This window comes from Alexandromys fortis, unplaced genomic scaffold (genome assembly GCF_014885135.2).
Source record: "Alexandromys fortis isolate MF-2015 unplaced genomic scaffold, M_Fortis_MF-2015_v1.1 scaffold_184, whole genome shotgun sequence".
NCBI lineage: Eukaryota > Metazoa > Chordata > Mammalia > Rodentia > Cricetidae > Alexandromys > Alexandromys fortis.
This window is the reverse complement of record NW_026068125.1, coordinates 3,101,712-3,113,763: the sequence shown is the minus strand read 5'-3', so window position 1 is coordinate 3,113,763 and position 12,052 is coordinate 3,101,712. Positions and strand designations below refer to the sequence as shown.

Genomic DNA, 12,052 nt, shown 5'->3' with positions numbered 1-12,052 from the left:
AAAAATACCCCAGTATATCTAAAATACATTTACCAAACATTAAAAGTTAATTTCACTGTCAAAATTTTGAATGACTTTTAAAACCTTATGTTTACAATATGTTACAATATTAGATCTTTTTAAAAATAAAAGTAGTGGGATAGAGAAATGACTCAGTGGTTAAGAGTACTGGTTGATCTTGTAGGGGACCTAGGTTTCATTCCCAGTACCCACATGGCAGCTCACTGTTGTCTGTTACTACAGTTCCATGGGAGTTGATGCACTTTTATTGGTCTCTGAGGGCAGCAGGCATATACATGATGCATATACATACACAAAGACCAAACACTCATACACCTAAAAATATGCAAACAAAAATTAATTAAAAAATAATAGTTCATTATTTCAAAATAATTAACAATTTTTCCTTAAATAATCCACCTATTCACTGTCATTTCAATAGCCCTGCCTTAGTGCACTGGTTCTCAACTAGGATAATTCCATCCTCAGGTGACACCTGGCAGCATCTGGAGATACTTGTATTTGTCATAACTGGGGTGGTGGTGATACAGGTAGGAGACAAAGATGCTGACTAGTGTTCTTAATGGGATGGGGAGGAACCCTTCTCAACACAGATAATTTTCCAAAGCAAAATGAAAAGTTCAAAAAATAATATCACAGTCGAAAGATTTTTCCTAAATGTGTTGTGTAAGTCCCTGTCCACCGTCTTCAATCTGATCTTTATAAGTTTACTCAATATTGTCCTCTAGAGTCAGTTAAGAACTTCTCATTAACTAACAATATTTAAAAACTGGATTGTATATGGCAGACCTGGAACTCAGTTCCAATTCCAAAGAATCTACTCCTGAGTTCTTCTCAGTGGTCTATAGCTGCCAACAGGAAGACCTCAAAGAAATGAAACTCCATCAGCAAAGAGCCACAGCTCCTTCCCTACAGGGGCTCAATGCTGATAAGGAGGCTGTACCACAAAAAACAAATAAAACTCTATGCCAGCTCTTGAGATACTGCAGTCTAAAAATAGTAAATCACACAGAATATTTGGTGTTTGTTTTAGCAGTTTATGAATTATAAAAACCCAACTATTCCAAAGCTACAGAAAACTGGAATTTACATGTTCAAGGTGTAAATCACTGAAGAACAATAAGTTTTTCAATAATTACAATTTTGTTTGCTAAACTTAATTTCCTACATGAAGCAAATTGAAAAGCAAAACTTCTAAACTTCTGTAATATTTTAAATATTAAAATTTCCATGAAAATAATAAACTAAAAGTTCAGAAATATTAACTTCATAGAACATCAGCTCTGTGGCTATAGATGATGAGTAAGAATCAAGTGTGAGGGGCACCATGAAATCTGAAAACACTTCAGATGACTTCTGGGACCCCTTTGTACCCCACTTAATATCATGGAGACAAACAAGAACTTGTCCTACTTAAAACTGAGAGTAAAATTCATAACCATCAAAAAAGAGAATTTTAATTTTACCTTTTAGAGACGATAGATAAAGTTGGCGCTTCTCTCCACCACACTTGACTTTCTGACAGAGATCAGGCAGCAGTTTTTTCCACCACAGAACCTATTTTTAGGGGAATGAAGACATTTTAGTATGTTGCATCTAATCCTCAGATTTCTAATGAGAGAAAGAAGGCCATGCAAGAGAGCAAACAGGAAAATGTATCCTTTGGCCTCCTTTGGTCACAGCATCACCTCTGTTGCAACAAGAGCTTTATCAGCAGCTAGGCTTCTGATGAAACTCAAACAAAAGGGAAAGCCTTTGACTTGAGGTCACATGCACACATTTATTTTCAAGGAAAAACATAGATATGTCCTTTTATCTTGGTTGGTAAGAAGAAATGAAAAAAGTGCTAAAGCTAAAACTCTATTAATTGCTAAATCAAAAACCAAATACAGGGAAGGTGTATCCCCCACCACACACATGTTGCCCTGCCCTTTAAGTACTCACTGATCTCATCTGGAAATAAGGGTTCTTTAAAGAAGAGATAGATCATCCCAATGAATTTTAATAGCACCTAAAAGTCCTGAAAATTCTTTGGACATACAATCCAGTAAAACTATACTAACATAAACAGTCCTCATTTCGTACATAAGTCAACACAATTACCCAATCTTATCATCATGGATCAAGACTAGGAACACCATCTGAAATGCATACCCAATGTTCTTCTCTCAGTTCCTGATTAGCATATGCAATGACTGCCTCCGGGCATCTATCTAGCAACGTGTCTATGCATTGTTCATACTCTTGTAATCTTGTGTGGCACAGAACATGAGCACTGAGGCCAGCAACAGTATCTTCTGAGAGCAGCTCCAGAAACGGAATAATGGAACTTACGTCAAATGAAGGGCCACAAATGAGAGACTATGAACAGAAAAGTGAAATATTATGGAATGAAGCATCCCAAATTAAAATACAACATACAGCATTTTTTAAAATGATAAAATCCCACTTTGACAAAAAAGAAAGAAAATGCAATTTTAGAGAGCAGAAATTGGCCCTGAAATACTAGTACCGAAGTGCTAATCTTAAATTTAGCTCTAGTTTTTTTTTTTTTTTTTAAATCTGTGTAGTACAAAGCAATCATCTTTAATTAGAACTTTATCCTACGGATATGCCCAACATGTGGTCAGGGATTTATGCTCCATAATGCTTTGCATGGGTACTTGTAACACTGAAAGCCCGTGGGTGGCTGCATGTCCAACAAGAAGGAATGACATTAATAAACTATGGCACATACTTTATGGAACATCACAGAATTGCCAAAATTATATTTACAAAGGTCACTTAAGGAGGACAAAACTGAGTCAAAATGTCTCGAGGCAAAATTGTACACAAAGCATGACTAATGTTGTAAAATCCACACAGTGTACAAAACCTTTATAGGAAGATATTTGGCAGAGTACTGCAGTTTGAAGCAGAGATTAGTTTAACAAATGAGGAGGTGGGACAAAGCCCTGTTTTGTTTTATTTTCTTATAACATTTCCCTGTCTTTTCCAAAATTTCAATGAGAAGCATATAAAATAAGTGTACGTGTGGTGGGTGTGTAGGTGTAACTGTCACTGTAACATATGAAACTCAATGATTAACTGCCTTTATCAGTTTTGTCTGCAGCATGTCTGAGGTAATGTCTTCACAGAACTAGAGAAGGCTCTAGTTCACTGTGGGCAAGATGGGCAACACTGTTCCCTGGGCAACTGGTCCTGGACTGTATCAGAAAGCCAGCTAAACATGAGCATAGGACAAATTAGAGAGGAACATCCATCATGGTTTCTGTTGTGTTTCCTTGACTCTAAGTGAGTTCCCTGATCGAAGGCAATGTTGCATAGAATAAATAGCAGGAAGTTCTGCCTTCAGGCTCCTGTTGAACTTCTTCCTTATCTTCCATCCACTGTGATCTGGAAGTGTAAATCAAATAAACATTCTCCTCTCCTAAGTTGATTTTGGTGTTTTCATAGCAACAGGATCAAACTAGAACAGTAACCACAACGAAAATTGAATATTTTTTTTAAAAGTGATTGTGGGATGGGTAGATGGCTGGGCAGGTAAGCAAAGCAAATATGCCACTAAAGCCTGATGACCTGAGTTTATTCTCTGGGACCAAGATAATAGGAGAGAACTGAGTCCTCCAAGTTTTCCTCTAAGTTAGACATATACTGTGGCATGTATCTCACTGCTCCCCCGATATAAACAGTAATTCTTTTTAAAGTGACTATTTAGAACCTAGTCATTTGTATCAACACCATCTGCCACACAGAGAATGACAAGCACAAGCAGTACTTCAATATTCATAGATTTACTAGTTTTTCCTTTCAAGCAACTTCACTAATTTTTACTCTTAAATTCTATAGCATTTTTTTATTCTACCATCAAAATAATTTCTATTTTGTCTTTTCCTATTAAGAGATATAGTTATGGCTTAATTTCTTTCACTCTATCTTCTTTTGCTACAGCATCTTCTCAGAGTTACAGGACAACCTGGAACATCTACTATACATTCTTAATCAGCATGATTATTTTATTCCAGATGTCTACCAAGGAGTGGCCAGGAAAATAAGGTTGGTATCTTTTCTTACCAAGCTGAATAATTTCCTGGCACTAAGATAGCAAAGATGAAATAAAGTAAGGCTCTTCCACTCACAGTATCCCCCAACATACAAGGAGGCACAAGTTGCTTCTCTCCTGACTCTTGATTAAACAGGATAATGGGTGTGGCAGGAAGAGGAAAAGCATGGGTACCAAACCAGAGGTGAAATGAAACTAGTCAGGGAAGCACAACATGGGTACTTGTAAAGTTTTACTTCCTTTTAGCTATATCACTAAGAATTTAAAAGTCAGTATAATAAGCAACACTAAGCTATACTTAATCAGGCATGCCCCAGCACCGAGAGATGAAGTTTCAGCCAGGTGTAGCATTGTACCCTATACATCCAGTTGTAGTGACATTTCACTTGTATTTTAATAAATAAAACTTGTCTGGGATCTGAAAAGTAAAAGAGCCATACTGGCCACCCTTATAGACCAGGCAGCAATAAAACACACCTTTAATCCCAGTAGACTCACTAGCTTGCCACAGAAACTAGGCAGTAGTGGTACACACCTTTAATCCCAGAACTAGAGAGGATTATAAAATGGGAGGAGACAGCTCTCAGACACAGTTTTATTCTGAGATTCCTGGAGGCAGGATCACCATTTTAGACTAAGGTCTAGATAAGAGTCAGTGGTTGGCTATCTTGCTTTTTTGACCTTCAGATTGAACCCAATTTCTCTTTCTGAGTTTTCATTAATTACGCTACATCCAGCACTGAGATATGAAGTCTCAGCCAGGCATGTCATCAAACTCTATAAACCCAGCACTGAGAGATGAAGTTCACTTGGGCAAGATGGGCAACACTGTTCCCTGAGCAACTGGTCCTGGACTGTATCAGAAAGCCAGCTAAACATGAGCATAGGACAAATTAGAGAGGAACATCCATCATGGTTTCTGTTGTGTTTCCTTGACTCTAAGTGAGTTCCCTGATCGAAGGCAATGTTGCATAGAATAAATAGCAGGAAGTTCTGCCTTCAGGCTCCTGTTGAACTTCTTCCTTATCTTCCATCCACTGTGATCTGGAAGTGTAAATCAAATAAACATTCTCCTCTCCTAAGTTGATTTTGGTGTTTTCATAGCAACAGGATCAAACTAGAACAGTAACCACAACGAAAATTGAATTTTTTTTAAAAGTGATTGTGGGATGGGTAGATGGCTGGGCAGGTATGCAAATATGCCACTAAAGCCTGATGACCTGAGTTTATTCGCTGGGTGGCGTCATACTCTATAAACCTTTTACTGAGAGAGGCAGTATTGAGGAGCGCAGAATTTGGTGGCACACAGTGAATTTCAGGTTAAACTGCCCACAAAATGAGACATTATCTCAAATAAATATATACTCAACAAAACTTCTATCACTGGACTAAAAATGGCCCAAAGATTACTGTTACTCTGTAAAATACTGTTGAGATTGCTTTCTTAGACATCGTCAATTTTTTTTTTCAGTACTAGAAATCAACTCCACCTCCCTTCCTTAACACATATACTATTTATTACTTTCTCCTACCAAGATCTCTCTGCCTCAACTCTGATTTGGTAGATTTCTCTGAGTCTCTATTTTTACAGGCAAGTACATGGGGAGGCGGTATAGAAGGGGTAGGAACCAGGATAACCTGGAAAGAGAGCAAGGTATTTACTAGTCAGTGTTCTCTCAAATAATAGCTCTCTAACCTATCAACAACTTTCAGATTTTATACTAATTATTACACAAATATGCCCTATAGTAACTGAGGACAACAGACAAACATACCAACCCACTGGGGGTGGGGAAATAGCCACAATTTGGAAATGCTGTCTGGTGATTCTAAACCTCCAACCTCCTAAATGGGAGCCAAAGAAAGCCTTTGGGAGCTCTGATGGTCATTTTTTTATTAATGGCTGAGATTACCTGATCTATGGATAATTGAGAAAGAAGCATAACTAGGGAAAAAATTTAGAAAAGTTTAATCAGTATGTTTTCTATCTTTAAAAACAAAAATTCCAAGAAAAGGAAAATTGGGCATATTGTGAGAAGAGCAAATCTATGAAGCACAGGCACAGAGGAGAGAAAAGAATCACATATCAATGGCATAGAATAGATTTTTAATAGAATTATAGAAAACTCCTCAAACTAAGGAAAGACACAACAATAAGGATATAAGAAGCACCCAGAACACCAAACAGGACCAGAGAAGAAATTCCCCATGGAACATTAAATGAAAGCACTAAATGTACAAAACAAAGAAGATACGAGAGAAAAAGACAGAAGAGTGCAATGCACTCCAAAAGACAACAGTTGCCAACCCTGACTGCTGGCAAAACCCAGGAAAACTCTCTGCCATAATTAAAAGAGAAAGAAAAACTTTTCATGCTATAAATAAGAGAAAAGAATTATTGTCAACCAAGCTATCCTCTTAGAAAATACTAGAAGCAATACTTTGTCCTGAAGAGTATAAGTAAATTCAAGATGCTACATAAAGAAAACAAATGAAGTCATAACTACAGAAACACCGAATAGGACAAATAACACAGAGGAAAAAAATAGAACAAAATGATAGCAATGAAGAAACTCTTTTCAATACTAAGTATTGGCTTTAATTTCTCAGTCAAAAGAGAAAGTTTAATTGAATGGAATAAGTAACAGAAAAAAATCCATCTTTTGTTGCCTACAGGGATTTTAAATGATCACTGAATTATATCTTTGACTGTGATCATAAATGTGCTTTGAAGTTTTATCAGTAGAAATTTCACAGCATAGTACAATTACAATTTTAACAACATCACTGCTCTGTGTGTTCTGGGAGGACAAGGCCCAAAGCTACCTACTACATTTGTACAACTCATTCTCAGACAGTAGCTATAAAATGAACAAATGAGCCTGGCGGTGGTGGCGCACGCCTTTAATCCCAGTACTCGGGAGGTAGAGGCAGGCGGATCTCTGTGAGTTCGAGAACAGCCTGGTCTACAGAGCTAGTGCCAGGACAGGTTACAAAGCCACAGAGAAACCCTGTCTCGAAAAACCAATAAATAAATAAATAAAATGAACAAATGAGCAGCTAACATGGGAGTTTCAGTATCACACAGAACCTAAAAATAAGAGACAGTGAAAGAATCTTCTTTGGTGATAGATTGTTGTGGTTAACTAACAAATTAATGAGGCTGAACTTGTATCCATGATCCTTCTGCCTCATCCTCCTCAGTGCCAAATTACAGACAGGGGCCACCATGCTCAACTCTGGTGATTTAACAGAAGGATGTAGGCCACACAGCCTGAAGTCTGAGCCTAATGATCTAGCCTCTTGACTTTCCTTCCCTAGCCCATCCCCAACTCACCAGCTGGCTCTAAAATGAATAATAATCACGTTGACACCAATTCTCAAAGTTTATATCAAGAATTTTATACTCAAAAGCGTAAAGGTATCAAGCAGAAGGAAAATCCATAAAGGGCATTCATTGGGTATAAGGAAACACATGCAAGGCCTTTAGCATCTGGACGTGAAGCCACAGAGAAGAGAGCTGTGCGTACAGCACAGGCTCACACGAGAGCTACTCGCATCAGGCCTCGGGAGTCATGGAGGGCACAGATGGTCAATGCTCCTGAATTTATCAAGAGTATCTGTGAATTTAGAGAATCCCTAATATGAAATATTGATTGTTATATATAGCCAGTTACAGTGACTAAACCAAACAAAAGAAAGGCAAAAGTTATATTTGGTCTTTGGATCAATAAGCAGCATTAAAAGATATACACAGCCTGACCTACCACAGCAATGCAGAAACAGTTACAGTCAGAACCTATACCATAAATTAATTAAAAGATATACACAGCCTGACCTACCACAGCACATGCAGAAACAATTACAGTCAGAACCTATACCATAAATTAATTAAAAGATATACACAGCCTGACCTACCACAGCACATGCAGAAACAGTAACAGTCAGAATTCCTATACCATAAATTGTGTCCCACAATTCTTTAGAAAAATTCTCTTCTGGGGTGAGATAAACTGGCTATGTGGACATATTTTTCATAAGACAGATGGTAGTGGTAGCTTGGGTAAGAAGTTTAAATTTTGTTAGGCCACATTAAACAAAACTCAGGCTAACAAAGCATCCCTATATTTATACACTTTTATTTCTCACAGGTGTTTTCAGCCTAAAAACGAGGACAGTTGCACAGTGTAGAATCTTACCCATTTACCTGCAGTGAGACCAGCCTCTCAGCTTAGACACCACATGTGTCAGTGATTCTAAGCAGAAGCCTATAGATTTTTGCCCCCAAAAGCTATATTCTAAATTACCAAGCCATTTGATATCACATTATATTTAAATTGTATATTATATTATATTGCATATTTAAAAAATAAAAGAGACATTTTTTTACCTGTAATTTCAAAAGGTCTTCTGTGTAATTTTTATCGGCTAAGGAATCAGATGATGTTAAGACATGAACCCATGGATAGACTAAGCCATAATGACTGCAAGCATTTATCTGAAACATTACAGAAATGCATCACAAGTCAAAAATAACAGGAAAACAAACAATTTCTTCATCCATTCATTAAAATCCTATGCCACATCTCAGACTCAGTTACATACTCTTCTGGTGAAAAAAAGACTTTTAGAATGTATTTCCCTGAAAAAGGTTGCAGCCTCATTGCTTCCACACCAAATAATTTGCAATAACTATTTCCTAACATTTTGAAATTTAAAAATATTCAACAGAAGTGCTTTCTAGAAACAAAGAATAACACTGTTCTTAAGACAATTATATTCACCAGGTGTTAGGGGTGCATGCCTTTAATCCCAGCACTCAGGAGGAGAGATAGGTGGATCTCTGTGAGTTTGAGCCCACAGAGTTTGAGGTCTACAGAGCTAATTCCAGGACAGCTAGGGCTGTTACACAGAGAAATCCTGTCTCAAAAACAACAACAACAAACCATGTATTTAAAAAGAATTAAAGGTAACGGTGGAAATGAGTTTTATTTATATCATTTTGGGGATTACAAAGCATCCATGTAAGGTCTTGATATGATACCATTGAGTATCCTTTGTCTAAGACATGATACTGGTGACCTTTTCAGTCACTGCAGAGTAAGCACAGAAGTCACAACTGGGCTGAAAGAGGAAAACAGAGCAGGATGGGGAACAAGGGCTGCTACAACTGACCAAAACACACCTAAAGCTGAGTGTGCCCCTGACAGGAAACGGAAGCACAGTGCTGCTGCCCCTTGCCTCAGGCCTTCAAAATTCTTCAGAGAGGCCCCCCTTTACTCAGTCCTCCACTAACAAGTACAGGTGAAGCAGTGCTCTGGGAAACATCCTTCACATGCTGTGGCACTGCACGGGAGAATAGAGGACTAGAGGAGCATTCATTATTTTAAGCAAGTGAAATTTGAGTAGGGTCCCTGTGTAGACCTGGCTGGCCTGGAAATCCCTTTGTAGATCAGGCTGTCTTGGACCTTATAGACATCTACCTTCCTCTGTCTCCTGAGTAATAGGATTAAAGGTGTGTGCCATGACACCTGGCTTCTAGGGGGTAGTCTTTAAATTTTTATTTATTTATGGTGTGTGTGTGTGTGTGTGTGTGTGTTTGTGTGTGCTATGGGTGTATGCTTGTGGGTGCACTGAAACACATGTAGAGATTTGAAAACAACTTTCAGGAGTCAGTTCTCTCCTACTGTGAATCCCAAAGGTGGAGCTTAGGCCTTAGATGAAACTTGGCAGAAAGGGCCTTTACTTGATAAGCCATCTTAGCAGTCCAAGGTGATGCTCTTTAGAATGGGAAAGTATGTAAAATGTGGGTAACTTAGGTACGTTCTAAGCATTAAACACAAGGTAGAGGCTAGAAAGATAGCCTCAGTAGGCAATGTGTTTATGTCACAAAAATGAAGACCTGAATTTGAGTACTAGAACCGACAAAAATGTCAGGTATGACTGTACAGATTTGTAATCTCAATGGTGAGGAAGCAGAAGGGAAGATTACTAGGGCTCTCATGTTAACTAGTACAGCCTAATTGATAGTCTATAGGTCAATTAGAGACTTTGTTGCAAAAGAAATGCACAGAGTTCCTGAGAATAATACCTGAGAGTGACCTTTAGGCTCTGCACGCAGCATCTGTATCTCTCTTTTTTTAGCTTTCTCTCTCAAAAATAAAACAAAACTAAGAACACATTATTGCAGCATGCAGTGTATGCATTTAAGGCACTATTTCATTATCTTACCAAGTCCTCTGCTGTTCTCAGTGGTATGGTATCAGGGGATTGCCTCCTAGATATCCTCCAGATGTACTGAGTTGTAAGCTTGAAGAAGAGGTCCTGAAGAACCATGTTGGGAAGACAAGCTACAAGCTGAGCCTCCCAGAAGTCTACCAAAAGCTGAGGAATTGTGTCTTCATCCTTTCCACACAGGACCTTGAAAACAGGGTACCCCACATAAATCCTGAGCCAGATGTGAAACAGAGCTATTGCTCCACCATGTGGTCGTGTAGCTTATAAATTTGGCTTGACTGCCATGGCAAGAGCAAAGACATATATATTCTAGGCTGTGTGCATGAACATTCTGCAGACACATTCTTTTAATCTGTACATTTACATTACAAACTGATTATACAGAAGTCTGTCCTATGGAGATAGAGACAGAGACCCACCTTGGAGCACTGGACTGAGCTCCAAATGAGGAGCAGAAGGAGAGAGAACATGAGCAAGGAAGTCAGGACTGTGAGGGGTGTGCCCACCCACTGTGACGGTGGGGCTGATCTAATGGGAGCCCACCAAGGCTAGCTGTACTGAGACTGATGGATCATGTGATCAAACCAGACTCTCCGAACGTGGCTGAGAAGGAGGGCTGACTGAGAAGCCAAGGACAATGGCACTGGGTAAAATTCTAATGCATATACTGGCTTTGTAAGAACCTAGTCTGTTTGGATGCTCACCTTCCTAAACCTGGATGGAGGGGGGAGGACCTTGGACTTCCCACAGGACAGGGAACCCTGACAGCTCTTTGGACTGGAGAGGGACAGGGAGGGGAAATGGGGGGAGGGGATGGAAATGGGAGGAGGTGAAAATTTTTAATAATCATTATAATAATAAAAAGCACATTAAAAAAAAGAAGTCTGTCCTTTCAAAGACAAATGAAAATTCACTTCAGTTCTATTCCTTACTGTCCTTTGGTTTCTATCAGGTCATTCAGAGAAATTATATTTTTAACTGAACAAACCTTAAAAAAAGAATCTGCTTCTTCAATTCCAATTTTACCATTTTTCTGTAAGCCCAGGACTGAAGCCAGAAGCAATCCAGGCTGAGTTTCCTTCAAGTGAATTGCAAGCTCAGTAGGAACAATCTGTCCTTTCCAGTGTTGAATCAACAGCCGAGGTTCCAGAATGAAGCCGTACAGCAGCTTCACCTTCAGGTTCAGAAAGAAATGTTGGAATGAAGTGCAAGTGACTAAGTTCACATGTATATCCCAATGCACACATCTGGGGAAAGTTGTTAACACTTTATTTCCATTCTTATCCTCTTGTCCCAAAAAGGAGATTATTAGCTGTCTTATGTAAATAACTTATAGAGAACTAAACTTAGAGATATTCTATTTTGTAAAGAATTTTAGATTAGGAATATATATGATTCTCAAAATTATGTAAAGAAAACTCTGATTTTCAGAATTCTATTCATTTCCAAGCAGATGCCCTGGGGCTGACTTCTTCTCATAGCAAATTGTCTCCTGGTACGATGATTTCTTTCTCCTGTTTTAGAAGACATGTTTATACTAGAAACATTTGACCAAGCAGGCAACAATAACAACAAGGCCCAGGCTCTAAAGTCACCTTGATAGTTCAAGATGACCAACTGTGCAATCAGAGACAAGTAATTTCAGCTCTGGGTCTCAGGGCTCTCGTGTGTAAACAGTTGTGACAACACTAATATCAGCACTAAATGAGAATGAAATGAAATACTCCATGT

General features: G+C 38.5%; 2 protein-coding genes across 5 annotated transcripts in view; one reads left to right on the top strand and one right to left on the bottom strand.

Annotated features, from left to right (window-relative positions):
- Cp (ceruloplasmin) overlaps window positions 1-4,091 on the top strand; it is a 54,626-nt gene extending 50,535 nt beyond the window's left edge. Inside the window, exon 19 of the mRNA XM_050125724.1 lies at window positions 3,973-4,091. Within this exon, the coding sequence (XP_049981681.1) occupies window positions 3,973-4,076 (104 nt within the window). The 3' untranslated portion in view covers window positions 4,077-4,091. The remainder of the gene's footprint in view (window positions 1-3,972) is intronic.
- Window positions 1-12,052, bottom strand: part of Hps3 (HPS3 biogenesis of lysosomal organelles complex 2 subunit 1) — a 63,373-nt gene that overhangs the window by 4,103 nt on the left and 47,218 nt on the right. For 3 of the 4 annotated variants that reach the window (XM_050125728.1, XM_050125731.1, XM_050125732.1), the window contains 5 exons: window positions 11,310-11,495; window positions 10,316-10,504; window positions 8,475-8,582; window positions 2,176-2,382; window positions 1,488-1,578 (listed from right to left, as the gene is read on the bottom strand). In XM_050125728.1, the coding sequence (XP_049981685.1) occupies window positions 1,488-1,578; window positions 2,176-2,382; window positions 8,475-8,582; window positions 10,316-10,504; window positions 11,310-11,495 (781 nt within the window). The remainder of the gene's footprint in view (window positions 1-1,487; window positions 1,579-2,175; window positions 2,383-8,474; window positions 8,583-10,315; window positions 10,505-11,309; window positions 11,496-12,052) is intronic. The other variant, XM_050125729.1, reaches the window with a different exon arrangement.